The sequence below is a fragment of the Gymnoscopelus braueri genome, assembly GCF_963280865.1.
Source record: "Gymnoscopelus braueri genome assembly, chromosome: 16".
Lineage (NCBI taxonomy): Eukaryota > Metazoa > Chordata > Actinopteri > Myctophiformes > Myctophidae > Gymnoscopelus > Gymnoscopelus braueri.
In genome coordinates this window covers 32209140-32227356 of record NC_137616.1, presented here as the reverse complement: position 1 = coordinate 32227356, position 18217 = coordinate 32209140, and the positions used below count along the sequence as shown (strand labels likewise).

Below are 18217 nucleotides of genomic sequence, written 5' to 3'. Positions count from 1 at the left end.
TCCATGAGAGATAAGCAAGCAGTGGTTGAAGAAGTACCCTTTTTAAGCCCTGATGATCCCTCTTTATCGTGCACTTAATGTTATGCTTCTCATGATTTTTACCCGCCTGAGTCCATTTTGAGCAGTGAAAATTGTAATTTTTTTGTGAAATAATAAATATGTAGCAAAGTACACAATGAAATCAAATTTCTTAATTTATCTCTGAGTGTACAAATGGAACCACAATATATTTTACTCTCACACACACACACACACACACACACACACACACACACACACACACACACACACACACACACACACACACACACACACACACACACACACACACACACACACACACACACACACACACACACACACACACACACACACACACACACACGCACACACACACCCACGCACACACACACCTTGGGTGCTGGACTGAGTAACAATAAGTTGAAGAAGAGAGTTCTGCACACCATATTTAGTCAATATTAAATGGTACTTCATAATATACATTATTTTATTATATCATCTATATTTATTATGAATAGCTTTATTATTTATGTATTCCCCTCTCCCTTTTTCTCTCCCAATTTTGGCTGTCGTGCCCGTTACTGATTCCCTGATTCTGTTGTCACTGCTGACAAGTAGTTTAGCAATTACAGTGAAGTTTCAGTGGGTGATTTCTTATCCAGGATTTGTACAACATGCAGGCGTGTGGCTTGCATATTTCTAATGGCATGTTGTCAATAAGCAGATGGGGAAAATCCTACACTGCCCTTTGATACCTAAACAGCATTTACTGCCAAGGACTCATGCATATGGGATTTATTTCCAGTAGCACTGTTTAGTCATAGCTCTTTCATTCTATGTGTGTGTGTGTGTGTGTGTGTGTGTGTGTGTGTGTGTGTGTGTGTGTGTGTGTGTGTGTGTGTGTGTGTGTGTGTGTGTGTGTGTGTGTGTGTGTGTGTGTGTGTGTGGGGGGGGGATATGTATAATTATGTGTGTGTAGTGTACTGTGAGAAAGAAGGAAGAGAGAGAGAGAGAGAGAGAGAGAGAGAGAGAGAGAGAGAGAGAGAGAGAGAGAGAGAGAGAGAGAGAGACAGACACTTGAAATGAAGTGGCTCTTCTACAGTACCAAGCTCTGTGTCAATTGGCCTCTAAAATAGCACCCAGCAGTATAACATACCAGTTTGCCAACTACAGTATGCCAACTGTTGTGGAGCCAATATATTGGCAGAATTATTCATGGCAGCCCGGGCGAACATTAGTGAGGCTCAGATGGATTTCTGGCACGTCTGTCCTTTCAACAAGTGTTGTAAGACACACCTAATTTGACGGTTGGGAATCAAGGTTTGATTCTTCTGCTAAAAGTACTGTAATTGGGTCCAAAGAGAAGGATTTTTGATGGAGTCAGGGTTTATAGACTTTTTATACGTTTGGTGTGTTCATGAATAATAGTAAAAAGGTGAGTCAGCTTTGCTTTCTCTGAATCCTGAGTCCCCCAAAAGTCATGTTTTGTTCAGTTCAATTGAATTCAATACTATAATTAGTTTTCAGTAAAAGTGACCATCACAACTTAAATGAGGGGGGGGGGGGGGGTTGAATGTGCTCCTCATCCCCCTAGCACATCATGGAGGAGATCCTCCTCATCCTCCCCACCGCAGCCACCTAAAGACTGTCCAGTTTAACTCCAGATATGGAGCTAACCTTCCTCACCAGTATGTTTGCTGGCATCCCTTGTGTTGATGTTACCCAACAGACCATGGCAAAGAAGAGGACAGTGGCTACTACAGACTGGAAGAACATCTGCTGCAGCCTGTTGCACACATTGAAGGACCCGAGCCATCTCAGGAAGAACGGCTTGCTCTGAGTCTATCCCTTCCTGTAGAGGGCCTCAGGCTCAGAGTTGTCAGTCTTGTTCAGTTCATTGGTCATGTGTGTGTACTCCCATGTAGGCTAGTCATGATGACACAGGTTTCTGATTGGTTTAGGGCAGGCTTTATGCAGAGCACAAATAGTTGTTTATAATATTTATAGGCTATTGATGGTTGTATGATTTTTAACCTGTGGCTTTTTAGTTAGAGAACCGTCAGACCATTAGATCAACCTGACATTGCCCATATATCATTTCAACACATTTTAAATTATTATCTTTAATCATTATCAAATTATTAACGAGATCTAATTGATTAGTATAGTTCAATGCATTTTTTTTATAAAGTAGACTTATCTTTTAATATCTCAGATAATATCTAGTAGAGATATGATGATACATTACATTTATTTGAGACTGTAGGTTTCAACTAGTTTCACCTGAATGTCCATCTCTCTTTTTATCTGTCTGTACCCTGGCAGTGGCCTGTCACATGACCATTATTTATACTCGCTGAGCAGGGAGTATTTCCAATTTTCAGTACTTTTACTTCTACTCCACTACATCTCAGAGGAAAATATTGCACTTTTACTAAAACTTTAGTTACTAGTTACTTTGTAGATTTTGATTATTATTACAAAACATACATTAACCACTTCAGCCCACTTTCGGCCATTTGAAAATAGCGGATCTATAAGCTCACAGTGCCTTGCCATGCGAGGCATTGTGAGCTTGTAGATCTGCTATTTTCAAAAGATTTTTATACATTTGAAAACTTGAAATAGGATTTCTGCCTAATGAGTAGCTACTTTTACTTTTGGTACTTTAGTACATTTTGAATACCAGACTTTTACTTGTAACAGAGTATTTCTACATTGCAGTATTGATACAAATGTTAGTACTTATTCCATCACTGTTAATTACTCTCGCTGAGTGGGCTAATAATAATACAGGAGCTCGGGATCAACATTCCATTAAAAGTTCCTCTCGCGGGACTGTCCCGGTCTGTCCTGTCCTGAAACATCGCGAAGTTTCCCCTCGATGTTAGTATTTTGATGGCAGCAGAACAGAACAGCCAGGGAAGTCCAAGAAAGGTGGAGACTCCTGGATAACTTCCTGCACAATCATCCACACAAACCCACCACCAAGTAGATACACTTGGGGCAGGCTGCTGCTGAAGAAAGACGAATGGATATACGACATTTATCGGCAGCGAACCGACAAATCCACTCTTCAGGCGTCAGTAAATAGACATCTACCTGGCTAGTAGCTAAGCTAGCATAGAGAGGCTGCAGGATAAGATTCCCAACATCTGATAGCGAGGCGGTGCGACGGGGCTTCGATCGAAGCACAGGAATGGGTGAGTTTTCCCATCATGGGGCGCTTAATGTGGTGTGATGTGTGTGTGTGTACAGTTTGTTACACGCTACGTTATATTTGTTTTTTTAATATAAGGAAGGAGGTTGAGCTACAGATCAACCACCAAGCCGAAGTGTCAAGGATTTCCCTGCTTATTCTGTGCAACGCTTTGCCCAACTGGGGGAGTATAAAGTTAGCCCTCTTCAGTTAGCTGGTTAGCTTAGCCAACTAGCTAGCTGGCTTTAGCTGGATATAATGGCTGGAATTCCTACCGAATGTTATAACTTGAACTATACTCTCTACAGTCTGTAACTTAATGTCAATGTGGTGTTTTGTAAGTACTTGGCAGCGGCGAAGTCGCTGAAATAAACCCGGGGGTCAATTTCTTCTAACTCTGAGCAAACTTTCATGTTCTCCACAGTGACGTTTTCTCAAGGATCCAAATACCATTGCAGGAAAATCAATAGTACCGTCTTCAATCTGTTTTCTGCATGACAACTTAGCTTTTGCCATTTCTTCATGTCTTGCTGACTTATTGACAAGATTGCGTGCTCTGTGTGGAGTCTTGACATTCTTTCCATTTGACAGCCATGTCCCCACTCCCCACACCAGGGGTGGATTTTTTTTTTACTTAGTAAAAGTATCAATACTGCAATATAGAAATGGCCGAAATGTATATAGGGCTGAAGTGGTTATTGGTTAATGTATGTTTTCTAATAATAATCAAAATCTACAAAGCAACTAATAACTAAAGTTTTCAAATAATTGTAGTACAATATTTGTCTCTGAGATGTAGTGGTGTAAACGTATTGAAAATTGGAAACACTCCAGTAAAGTGAAACTACCTCAAAATTGTACTTAAGTACAGTACTTGAGTAAATGTACTTAGTTACTTTACACCACTGCCCCACACCCATCTGCACCTTGTAGCCTAAAGTTTAGTCCATCCATGGGCTCTTGTGCTGTGTTGTAGGTCAGGAGAGGAGCCAGAATGGGCCATGTAATGTCCCTGTGCTCCCTCACCTGACGGGAGTAATTATTATGTATTTATTAATGAGTTTGGATCTCAGGGTGGTTGAGTGAATTTCATTTAGGTGGATTACATTACATTGTTTGTTATAGGGCTGAGGTTATTCACTGGTCAACCTCTGAACTTTGGAACATCACATAATAACTTTTATACTGCATGAATAGTACTCTGGCCAACAATAGCCACAGTCACAGCACTGCCAAAATGCCACCAATGGCATTTTCTATATGGCCATTTCTTTATTTGAGTCACCTCAAGGCGAGTTTCTGTATGAGGGCATGGCTGCTGACTCCATTTAGGGGAAACAAAGCCTTTGTCCTGGTCAAAACAATACAGACCTAAATCACAAGCTTACTGTACTTGGTGTGAAATGGTCCCAAGTTCCTCCAACTGTGAGCTCGCTGAGCTGTGAGGTTTCTCAGAGTGTGTGTGTGGTGAGATTGTTGTTCAAAGTCTTTGCTATGCAGTGAAACGGGTTACTCAGCCTAGCTTGTCTGTCTTACTTTTTAAAGTTTGCGGTGCCTGGCCTATTCCTGTTATATTCGGCCTCAGAAGCAGAGCTACAAGTTAAGACCTTTTATAGCTCATTGCGTGCACTGCACAAGGAACTTGGTCACATTTGTGGTTACTGTAACATTACACATACAGCAGTGACAGACAGAAACGGTGAGGGTTAAGCCTTATGTGTACTTGTGTAGGTTCCTTGTTATATTTCCCAGACTCTCAAGCTGTAGTAGACTCGGTAGCCTGTGTGTTGTGATGGGTTGTTCTTCTCACTGTGGTATGCCTCTTGTTAGAGGAGACTTGTTGCATAGGGTTACCTCATCTGTGTTTGAACATGTCCTGCTGAGTTGTTTAAGCAAGCCCCTCATATTCTGTGGTCACACTCACACTACTATGACTAAGGCTTAACCCTTTAAGACCTGAGAAGATTCTATAAATGTCTTCTAAATCCTAACAGTTTTTTGAAAAAAATCTAAAAAAAATATTTTCGAGATTTTTCAAAAATAGCAGATATACAAGCTCGTAGCGCGGCACTCGGTGCCGCGCTATGAGCTTGTATATCTGCTATTTTTGAATAGCCAAAGAAAGCTAAAGTGACACAGATGCGTTCCAGGTATCAATGGGTTAAGCTACATGCAGCCTGCTTATTTGGTTATCGAACCAAATCAGGGATTCCTTAAGGAATATATATATATATATATATATATTTTTAAATAATCATATTCGGCCATTCGGTATTCGGTTATTTGGCCAACTGTTTCTTATATTCGGTGTTCGGTTTCGGACAAGAATTTCCCATTCGGTGCAAGCCTATCTAAGACAGCTTGACTGTTCTCACGAGTCTATAGTTTCTATTAAATACCTTTTTATTAGGATGCCTGTTTTCACGATGATGAAATTCACGATGATGTTATTATTCATACATTTAATGTCTAGCTGTTTACAGGCGTAACAGGCCTCTTCTAAATGAATCAATCAATCAATCAAAGTCTAACTCTTCAGTTGCACTGACCTCTGGTGCTCAAGAAAACTTGCAGATAAGAAGCTGAATTTATTTTAACAGACCACAGAAGAGAGTCATCGTGCCATGATACCACTGTGCTTATTTGATCAGCCATGGATTTTTTTAGTATACCATAACCTCCAAATTATGATTAGTTACTTGCCAATGTGGCTTCTACAGTAGATACTGTATACCTAGACATGGTTCACATGACGCTCGTGTCGTCTGTCACAAGCGTCATGGAACCGTTTGTTCCTGGTTTTAGATTTTTTTTACATTTACAACTCTCACATGTACATACACGTTCAGATTTCAAATATAAAGTGCTGATCCCCATGCCACGGATGTAACAAGTTGAGCTGGCAAAGGTCTAAGTACATGTATATTCTGTATTGTTCAATAAAAAGCTTTTTAATCCGATCGCCGGCCATTTTCTCCGAATTTTCTCCGATGCTTTCAACTATGTGACACTACTGGTTCGAAGGTGTATTGCACTCTGATACATTACAACAACAAAAAAAAACTAATAGAAAATGGCCGCCGATCGGATTAAAATGCTTTTTATTAACAATACGGGAGATACGGGTACTTATCGCGGGCCGGCTCAACTTGTAACATCCGTGGCTCGGGGGTAAGCACTTTATATTTGAAATCTGAACGTTTATGTACATGAGTTGTAAATGTAAAAAAATCAAAAAACAGGAACAATCGGTTCCATGACTGTCATGGAATGCCAGTCATGGAACCGATGTTTCAGGGCTTCTGTATACCATGAGTCACAGAACAAGTTTATCAGAATGTGGCTAGTGGTAATAATTAATTTCCTTCTCGTGGTCTTTTTAACATGTCATTTTTGTGTCATTTTTGGACTGAGAGCTTAGTCTAATCAGGTTTGTTGATGTTTTGAGGTCAGTTAATTTGCAATATGACAAACCTAAATTAGGCTTCTCCAGTTAAGGGAGTACACAATAAAATCCATTTAACTCCCAGAGTTAAATTAACACTGAGGAGTGAGGATTTTAGTGTGTATAGTTGACTGCATGTGACCAATGACCATACAGTAATGCATGTGCAACTGTTTCATGATAGGCTACTTACTTTGTCACCAAACCCCAACCCTTCTAGGAATGGTGATTTCTAACATAAAAATAAACACATCCTCAGCTAACCATAAGTATTACAAAGATGCACAGTTTGGACATCCCCTTCAAAAAAGCAACCATGGCATACTTTAAGAAAAGAGTTCATAAATCATCACAATTTGGCCTAATTGCCTAACTCAATCATCAAAGTCATCAAGTGACTCATCAACACAGATGTCACTGCAAAACTGTGCTTCCATTCTTTTGTCTTTAGACCTTTAAAATGTGCAAAAACAAGCATATAATCTCAGTCAGCTCTCTATGTAGTTTCAGTATGACTTTATAGTTAACTATAGTGAAATATGTAGAATCCATGGTTCTCACCTTTACCCCTCCTGATCAGTTCCTGTTCATTTTCCCTAAAGCAGGGAGTCAGGGACTGACCTCCCACTTATCATTGAAGTATTCCATAGAAAATCTTTGTGTGACATGATTATTTTTCTTTACCTTAACCACTTGAACCCTAGCATCCCTTTTCCAAGGAGAACTTATGCCAAAAATAGCAGATCTACAAGCACACAACTGAAACACAATTTTATACAATAGGCTATAGAGGGGGTCCCTGCTTCATCTCTCTCTCAGCTTGGGGCTTCTAGGCCTGAAAAACGTTGAAGCTCCCTGCCAAAAAGGACTGTAATGTATGCTGCTAACAGCTGCTAAGGTTGAGTGTTATTGTTTAGCTTAATTTCTTTCTTGCCTCATGTCCCTCGCTCTTGCTGATGCTAGGATTGTTTGAATAGGCTCTTTGTCTTTTATTTATAAATACCTTTTTTGCATGTGCTCTATAGGAGGAAAGCAACATCCTCAATGATGTATATATTCTTAAGCATACTTGTCTTTGCTGCAAGTAAAGAGTGAAGAGTTTGGTTATTTACAGTGCAACCCAAATAGGGAAGCATGTTTGCAACACTTGACCTTTCATGGCCTGTTGAGCAATATACACCGTATTTTCCACAACATAATTGTTTGAGAAATCTCTTTCTGTAAGTTTGGTACACGTGCTTGGCTGAATAATGTTTTTCCCTCATTGCCCAACTAATGTCAAACTATCATTGTTTTATCTGATGGAAATCTTTTACTTTTATTACTTGTAAAGAGAATCAATAATTCAAAAAAACTGTCTGCTTGTCCATGCACACAAACCCCAGCTCCCAGCAGGTGTGAATGTGGATGCCAGTGATGTCCCAGCAGGTGTGAGTGTGGATGCCAGTATCCATTCACCCAAACCCTAGCTCCCAGCAGGTGTGTGTGTGTGGATGCCAGTGTCCATTCACCCAAACCCTAGCTCCCAGCAGGTGTGTGTGTGTGGATGCGATTGCCAGTGTCCATTCACCCAAACCCTAGCTCTCAGCAGGTGTCTTGTCTGTCTTTGCTAGTGGGTGGCAGGGTGTTGCTGAGAAGTACACCAATAGGCCTAATGTGTTCAGTGAACCTACCTTGGGTAAATACAGGTTTAAGGTTAAGGGTTGAACCATGGTGCCAATAATAGCCTATTCCACTGACTCCCTCCTCTCGTTCTCTAGTAAAGTACAGGTGGACGTCCTCGCCAAAGGCTTCTTTCTAGGTAGTTAACTGAAGTTCAATGTCCGTCATTTTAGGAAACAGCTGCACTCCAATATTTGAAAAGAACAGACAGGACTCAGGAGAGACTTAATCTCATTATCTCCAATTTATCTATTTACTTTTGCCAGTGGCATCAGTCTCTCTCTCTCTCGTTGTCTCTTCCTCTCTATCACCATCTCTCTGTTCAACCCACTGCAGCCTTCCTTCATATCAGCAAGCTCACAAATCAGTGTGAAAGAATGTAGTCAAGAGTTTCCTTTTCCCTGGCTGTGTGCATGCGTGTACGAAAGAGCACAGAAAGCCAGTGTACAGGAGTGCAGAATGCAGGCTGGATTGGCCTGCTGAGAATGCGTCTGCCTGGCACTCGGCTCGCCTGCGTGGCCTTGAATACCCCCCCCCCCCTCTCCTTCCTCCCCTCTTCCTTCCTCTCTCTGTGTTCTCTTATTTTCTATCCATCGTCCATCTCTTCTCCAAGCATCTGTGTGATCCATGTATTATTTGTCTTCTCTCTTTATGGCATGACCCCCCCCCCCCCTCTCAATTCTCCCCGTTAGCACATCAAATCTGTCAAAAGGCTATGTACGGGGCACGTTGTAACAGACTCTCCACCAGGACGTAAGTTTGTGTGTAAGGGGGTGTGGAGCGTGGGGGCATAATAATGTGGGACCTGCTTTCCTCTCTCTTCCTGTTCACTTCAGCTGAACTTGGAAGGATGTGCTCTTTCCAAGCTGGCTACTTTAGCCATCATCATGCTGCCTAATATAGAGCTCAATTAAAAATGTATGGCATATTTAGTTAGTAGCACATTTTATATTAGGTTCACGAAATAACATTTCGTCATTGCTCAAGCTTAATTTTTTTTTTTTAGAACTGTGTCTCTGTATCAACTCGGGTACAGCAAACTCTCCAGGCTTTTTTTTTCTTCTTGAAACTTTATGTAATAGCTGTGACTGTAAAATACACATGTTTATATATATTGAAATAAAAACTCTCCAGGCTGGTAGTTTAGATGAGAGCTCGGCACTATGAGAGGTAAATTGCCACCGCAGGGAGAGGAGAGAAAAGATAAATTAGTGCTCCTGATGATGCAGACAGGGCTTTGAGCAAGACTGGGCATGGAAGGAGGTATGTTAAAGAAAACACTCCATGTGCCCTTGCACATTTCCACATAGTAAATAAAGAGACCCTTTTTCCACTGAGCATAAAATGGCAATGTTTTACTTAATGGTTGCCATTAACCCTGTTGGACACTGTTTCTCAAACTGCGGCCTGGGAGCCAGAAATGGGCTGCGAGACGTTCTTACATGGAGAAATCAAGGAATAATTTGTTACTTATATTTTGTTCCTGAAATTCTGTGAGAAAGCAGTCCTCATAAGAACAATTGCTTTAGACTTCTTCCCAAAGTCTCTTGAACTCCTACTTTTTGTTGTTGCTGTTGTCTATTGACACAGACGGCAGTAAAGATGATTGAGAGACTATGTAGGGGCACTCACAGTAGGAAGTCTTTGAACAGGCCAGCGGTGGCACGTGTTGTTCCTTTAACCACTACCCCATGCACGGGCACCTACCACTGTTTAATGACCATCCTCTGTTGCAAACAGGAGACCTCTCAATCACAGCCATGAGACATGAGACATGACTTTATTGCTGTTGGTTTGAGCCTGGGGGGGGGCAGGAAGGATACATTCAGCAGCATGGGGTAGCAAATTACCCCCCCCCCCCTCCCCTCCAATATCCTTGGCTTTCAGCAGATACGGATTAGCCTAGGTCAGTGCTTCTTCACTATTTTCAAACTGGGGACCTAGCTGTCAATGGTGAAGTCCGGACCCAGCCTGAGTGTATCAAGTAGCACAATGTTCTGCTATTAAAATTGTCTCTGTCAGAACAGACTGTCTTGTGACTCACTTTTGAGTCCTGCATGTGGTTTTCCATGTATATATCTATCTATCTTGGAATCGATCTAGCTTCTAGTGAACCTGCCCTGCACGGAAATGCCAGTTGAGAAGCTGTTTATGGTTGAATGTGTCGATGGCTTACTGGAGATGTGTGATGCTGATGCATAGACAGAGATAATTGTATGTACACACACACACACACACACACACACACACACACACACACACACACACACACACACACACACACACACACACACACACACACACACACACACACACACCAAGCGAGGGGGTGCTGCTGGAGTTGTCTTTAATAATGAATCCTATGACTTTTGACCATCTCTTTTTCTGTCTAGTCTCTTACTGTCTCCTTTCTCTCTTTCTCCTTCTCTCTGTGGTATTCTTCCCATCGCTCAACAGTTATATCTAAGAAATTGTCAGCTGCCTCTTCTGCAGTCCTGTAACGCCATGCGGTTACTGTGCCGTTTTCCAAACTGTTTGATAGACAATTTACGCACCTTGAAATCTTTTTATTTTTCTCTCTCACTGGTCCTCTCTTGTCCTTCCTGACAGAAAAGGCAGCTGCTGACTTGCGTTGCTCTGAGCCTGTTGAGCTTGGAACAGGATGCTCCATTGTATTGGTTAAGATTAATGACCATACCTGATCCTAAGATACCAGGGAAGAGCAGAGACAAGACTTTCTCTGCAGATATGTTTATTGGTTGACGATTTCTGAGACTGTTGGTGCCAACAACCAACCATGTGTAGGTATGTCTGCAATCTTTGTGTGCAAGTGACGCAACTGTGTGAGTATGAATTGTTTGTTTGACAAACCTGGGCCTGCACACATATGATGCTTGTGTCACAGTGTGGCAGTAAGAGTTGGGGCTGTTGGGGAAGACTGTCTATGGCTGGCAGGGTTCGAGTGGCATGAAAATAAGAGATATCGACATCTCACTTATTGGAAATCATTGATGTCAAAAACACATTTATTGTGGAATGGATATTGTGAAAAATATACCAGGGAAAGATTATATCTAAAATAACCTGCGTCATTGAAAGAGTTACACAGCATGACTTTAATTTGGTGTTGGAAGTGGTAAAACAAATATGTAATGCATGTGAAATGTGTTGCTTGCCTGTTTGTGTTAATTTGAAAATCCTGTAGAAGTTTTTAAGACACAGATGATGTAGTCTACACTTCAGCAACCCAGTATGTTGTTACAGACTATATATTGTCTGTGACACCCGTATTATTGCCATGACTGAGTATCCTATTATCTACCATTTATTCTTAAGTAGTTTGCCCTATTTGGAAATGAATTTCCATGTCTGAGTGCCTGAATAGACCCACTGACCCACATCCACACTGGCACACTAATGCCCTGCAAGAGTCATAATGCCAGAGTCGCGTTGTCAGCCAGTGAGACAGGCATTAGCACAGACATAACCTCCCCACCTTAACAAATAGTAATTGAAATGCATTAGTTAAATTAATAATGCAGGTCACATAACTCATACCCTGAGAAATTATGGTGTGTGTGTGCAGTCCACTTTAAGTGCTTTATGAATGGGATTGATTTGCTTGTAAGTGTGTGTCTCTCCAAGCTCAGTGTCCTGTTTCTGGAGAGAGAAGTAAAAGAAAATGACAAACAGAAATTTAGAAAAATGACTCACTGTGTCGGCTTGGGTGTGTGTATTGTTAACCTCTCGAACCCTCTAGTCTTAGTGAAAAGGACTTGAGTTACAACTGTTCTCTGACCGCTTTTTTTTTACGTACGTTAGAGATGCGCGGATCGCGGTTTTAGCCGCGGTTGCCGCAGTTAACCGCAGTTTGGGTGGATTTGGGTCAATCAAATATAATTATTAATTCATATTGGATAAACCGCGGGTGAAATAATGCGGGAATTAAATTAATGATATCAATCTATAGGCCTATAATAGCTTTTAAAAAGCACTAAATTTCACCATGTGTGCGTTTGTAGTATTTTAATATTACGTCATTTTACACCAGGCACAAAATAGCCGCTCACGACATGTTGCTTTGCAGGCAGCCAGTGTTGCCAGGTTGCGAGAGAAATAAGTAGCCAGGTCTATGAAAACAAGCCCAAAACAAGTGCCAAACAAGCCCAAAAGTCGCAACACAGAGCATTGTTTTTGCTCTGTGTTTTGTTTTCACTTTTTCTTTCTTTTTCTGTAAAGCACTTTGAGCTGCATTTATGTCATGAAAGGTGCTATATAAATAAAGTTTATTATATTAAAAGTCGCTTATAAAAAGCTTATAAAAAGCCGACATGGCAACAAAGTGGTTGAAAGCGAAAGTAACTTAATGAAGATGTGCGCTTGTTGTTACCATGGTTGTGGATTGTATACAGTCACTGCATCGCGACAGTGGTGAGTAACACTGTTTATAAGAAAACTAACGTCAGGAAAATAACAATTATTTGGTGCGGTTGGTGCGGATCTATAAATAGGATGATATAAGTACCGCGGGTGGATGGCGGATGGATAATGAACTTGTTAACGCGGATTTGGGTGACAAAAAAACCCATCCGCGCATCTCTAACGTACGTCTACACCAAATCTCTGTGTGCTTGTAGATCTGTTATTTGTGGCCAATGTTCCCCACAGATTAGGGATGCTGGGGTTCAAGTGGTTAAATGCAGAAAGGATATTTTGTAACAAAAAAATAATGTGTTACTGATAATTTGCTTTACAGTGGCTGTGTCCTATTGCATAATATACATGTGTTTTCGTTGTTGTATAATAACTATTAACAATTTTACTTAGATTATAGCATGGTTGTTGTCTATATGAGTACATAAGTTTTCACTCTTATGTTCATGCTGGAACGGCAGACTCTGCTCCTCCTCCAGGCTGCTTGACCACTCAATAGGACTCTTTACAGTATGCCTGAAGTCCCCCAGCCTGGCTGGACGGTACCAACATGGCAGGAAGTTGTGTAGCTTTCTTCACACACAAACCAACATGCCAACCAATCACCTGCATGCTTGCCTGTCTGCGGTTGTGTTTAATGTATCTAGCAAGGCATTTCCTTTTGAGTGAACAAACCGAGTGCTTTGTCCACTCTCTCAGTGGTGACATTTCACATCATTCACGTGTGTGTGTGTGTGTGTGTGTGTGTGTGTGTGTGTGTGCTGAGGTGGGGGGGGGTCTACATTATTTGGGAAGATAAACATAAGATGTCGGCAGTTCATCATTAGGGCCCCAAGCAAATATATCCCCCAATTAAAAATAATTAGAAAAAGGCACTCTATATAACACAACTATGTTATATAGATGAATTTAGAATCAAAGTAGGATTATCCACCTTTTTGGAGCAAGTGGTTCCCCCTCTGAAAACTAGATTAGGCCTACGTCAGATTGTCAGTTTGTAAAAAGACTGAGGTCAACAAGTCAGTTTGTAAAACACTGTCAGCAGTAGTGTAGTGTAAGACTGAGGTCGACAAAGTATAGCCTAGACATGCAGATTGCTATTGCCATGAAGTTGAAATACCTTGTTTACCTCAAAATGTACTGTATAGGCCGATAGTATTTTGGAGGAGAACTCTTTCAATGTACAAAACAAGAGGACATTTCGATTTTAACCAGTTTGATTCTGGAAATAGAGCTAGGTGCAAATCTTGGTTTACAGCACTGAAATTAGGTTACGCCCAAACTCCTGGTGCTAGCAGAGGGTCTAGTGGAAAAAACTGAGAGGAATGCTGCAGACTCAGAGCTGGCTTGGTCTGGGGAGTTTAAATTGCTCCAAACCTCAGACTCAAATTGACTTAAGTTAGTTGTTTGTCATGTGTTCATATCGGATGCCTAAAGGTCAGAAAAGCTGGCTTCTGAGCCGGAGGTTGTTGGTCTGAATACCTAGGTCTAGGAGAGTGAAAACGACTCTGGGGTCATTCTTCCTTTTCCTATTGAAGGAAATAAGGAATACTTCACCCCCAAAATGACTCCTTTTGAACATTCCTCACGGTCAGTGAATCCAAAGACAATAGTTGGTGAATTAAAGAAAATAGAGGTCCAAGATAAAAATCTGTCAATTATAGATTAGTTATTTTTGATATATTTTACTTTGATTCTATTGAAGGGATGTTTGTGATTGGCTGGCTTTGCCTGTACATACAGGTGAGTGAGTGGGGGAGCAAGCATCCAGTAGTTCCATTTTGCAATGTTAATATCTATCTTGCACGTTCATATCTAGATAACCATTATGTGCATATTCTCATGTGAGTCTATTAGGGCTTGTGATGAGCTGGTGAAACATACGGTACATGACAAAAACACATGTTAAGTCTTGGTGGTGCACCGCTGAGACTGAACTGGTCTGGTGGAATATCAGCAGCAGCACAGTATCATAATATATCTATTTCCGAATTTTGTTACAATGTGTGAGTGCAACCCGATAGCCGAATGGTCAGGGTGCATGCCACATTGTATGAATGAGGCATCACCAAAATAAAAGTTTGACATAATTATCGCATCTCTTTTTCGTATCGCTTATTCGTGTTGCCCCTGGTGGTCCTTTTTAAGTGTGTCCCTGGTTCGACTCCTGGCCAGCCTCACTGTTTGCTGTGTTAATTCCCTACTCTCAGTGCGCCTTATCTGTCTCCCTGACTGTCGCTATCAAAAAGAAAAGGAGAAATGCTGGAAAAGCTCATAAAAAAAGAGAGAAGAATCCATATAGGACTGACATGAATTTGAGGTCAAAACTCATAATTCAGTTTTTGGGTAGTGCTATGATGTGCCGTGACAGACCTGTCACTCTTGGTTCAATAAACCCTAAAGTCCAGTTTATAGACGACATACACAGAAATTACCTTTTACATGCGCAAGGCATCTTTATTGACAAACAAGGGAGATTCCCTCTATACTATGTGAATAAAAGAACAGCAAATTAATGATATTAAAACAATACGACCTGATATATCACGAAGGCAATTCGCTCCACATCTAAGTCTGCATGCAAACAAGCGCTCGGTTGAGCGCCTGGAGAATTCTGAAGTTCTTATCTATTACATTCAGTATATCAACGCTGTGGCTATCAAGGCCTGTCTTCTGACTGCACTCTATAAAGTAAAGGTTGACGGCCCAAGGTTCCACAATGGACCATCAAGCCCTCCTTGGGTACGAATTTAGTACCCACAACAACACAAGATTAAAATCTAGACAGTACTTTATAGAAATCAGGAATTATTATCCATTAGCATAACATATTTCATGTTTAAAAAATCAGGTCCCATTTTTCTCTTTTTGAGTCATGTGAGCCGAGGAAAACCCTTTTCTTTGAAGGGGAAACTCTGAACTAGGCTGGGGCAGTCCCAAACCTACCATCTGGACATGAGCTCTTATTGGGGACAATTACATCATTTGATTCCATATTGCATTGCTAAACTTAGGGTCCCTCAGTGGGGCATTCCCACTGAGTTTTCCTTTACAAGCAACTATTCTAACATGTGTAATATATATATATTTAAAAAAAAAAAAAAATCATTTCACTTGTTCTCTGTGTGCATTTTTGGTTTCTTCTCCAATTCCTCTGGTTGAGGTGGTCACTTTTCCGAGCCCGGAGGAGGAGGTTCCGACAGAGCCCAAGACTAGCCCCCCCCCCCCCCAACCCATCCAGCGCCATTAACGAATGTACTTGGCACTGAATGAGCTAAGAGACGGAGGTCCCACTCCCGAGCCCCCCGGGTCCGTACCCTCCTGGGGCCTGAGACCGGAGCCCCCCGTATTATACACAGGGGCCCCAACCCCCAAGCGCCAGTCAGATCCGTACCCTCCTTGAGGTCGAAAGTCGGGGCGTAGATATCGTGCAGGGGTGTTCTTCGTCAAGTTCAGCATGGGGGCCCAGGTGGCAATATAATGTTTCTGTGGTGTGTATTGGGATCACTCTGTCACTGCTCTCTTATCGCTTGCCATTTGCGAAGGGCAAGACAGCCTATATTTAATGTGCCTAAAGCTGCCAGGGAGATCGCTACGATCAGATTATGTCCCCCAACATTACTATCAAAATCAAAATCAAAATTAATATGTATTCTGGGGTCGTTCAGTGGCCTTGGGCAGCATAGATGTACCCCATGAAACAATGGTATGTTCCTGTCTGGCTGAGAGTGATATTGGTACTACTCAAATTAAATGTGTAGTGTCCCTCCTTTATCTAAAAAAAAATTGGGTGGGGGTTTGATGGTGAGTCTTTGATCTCTATCATATTATTTCCCTCCTTGACCTGACACCCGGCAGGGCACACAGCATAGGAATGTGCAGAGGCCAGGGTGCCACCCTCCTTTACCTTTTTTGACATACACAACAACACATACCATACACAAAATGTAATTGGAAACACAACAAAACAACTTTCCTGTGCTTTATGCACAGGTCAATTGACATTATTCTCGGGCTGTACAAAATTGTACAATTCTCTTCTGCAACCCATGACCTGTTTCAGAGAAACCAACGCACACAAACACCTCACTTCGCTGTATGTGAATCAAATCAAGCCAGAGCACAAAAAGAGCCAACACGCACACAGCATGTTTCCGTTCAGTTAACTAATTTGACATTGGCCTGTATAATTTAGTTTAATTTGAATATATATATAGTTTGATTGTGGCATTCTATTTAACACTACACATTACAACAGTTTCACTTCAATTTGGTTGTTTTCTCTGATTAAGCTATTATAGTTATTTTAGTCTATGATGTCACTATACATCAGATGTAATATTATATTACTACTGGTGAAATATTATTATGTGATCTTTTGAAACTTTAATCTATGCGAGTCAAAATCAGGTTTACTCTATAATATATTAGTGCAACTAATTGTTTGTTTGTTAAAGCAGAAATACATTTGTTTTAAATTCCACTTAATCTCTAATAAGTATCATGTTTGTCTCCTCTCTAGTGTATGTTATTTGTAAAAAAGAATATATATATTTTTCTTTTTATTGTGTCCCACCCAGAGCGATAGAAAATGTATTTGTTTACACATGTCGAGGCCCCAACAACAACGATTAGCAGTAAGTCAACCTTGCTTCAGATATTCCCACTTCTTGCTTAGAAAGTGTGTCCTTCTCCATGGCATAGTAGTTCCAGTGTCTGTAACAGATAAAAGTTTGTCAAAAGTCACGCAAGCTTTCCCAAGGCTTGCTCTCTGGATGCCATAGGTGTCATCGGAAGTGAGTCTCGTGAACACTGCAGTTTGCAATGTTGGTGCCCCTCTGCCTCAGCATGTCGATCAGACAGAATTATAGGGCCTTCCACTGCATGTTTCCAGTTCATAGAAAGAAATGACCGTCCGCCAACCAGTGTTGCAGTCCTCGAATGTGAAACCAACCCATCTCTAAAGTCTGAGATAGTTGTAATAACAAAAAAATATAGATATACTAATGTAACAATACATAGAAGCGTTTGGGCTTTCTGTCCACTGTTACATTCTTAATATTATTATGATAATAATAATTATTATTATTACTTATTTTAAATATAACCTATTTATTTTACACTTACACTCTACTTACTTAACCACACGGTCAAATTGGCTTTTCTCTTTATTATTATTATATATATATTTTTTTTTACTGATATTCAGTTCAGAGTCAACAATCATTTAGTCACCTTAGTGCACTTGCATGTTGTTTCTGGTCTGGTCACTTCTAAGAAAGTAAACTGTTGGTTTTTGGGATTATACAAATCATAGGTATACAACATATTGCAGACTGTGCATAAAATTTAACGAAAATAGCAGATCTACAAATTGATACAATTATTACGGATAACGCTTAGTTTGGTCACAGTACATTATTTCTGCATATAAGATCTGATCAGTTCACAGGGTC

The 18217-nt window shown here is 40.8% G+C and overlaps 1 protein-coding gene across 1 annotated transcript in view; it reads left to right on the top strand.

The window, feature by feature from the left end:
* Positions 1 to 2931: 2931 nt before the first annotated feature.
* cd2ap (CD2-associated protein) overlaps positions 2932 to 18217 on the top strand; it is a gene marked incomplete at its 5' end in the record, with an annotated part of 75224 nt that continues 59938 nt past the window's right edge. The window contains one exon of the mRNA XM_080452985.1: positions 2932 to 3224. Coding sequence (XP_080309111.1) covers positions 3221 to 3224 — 4 coding nt within the window. The remainder of the gene's footprint in view (positions 3225 to 18217) is intronic.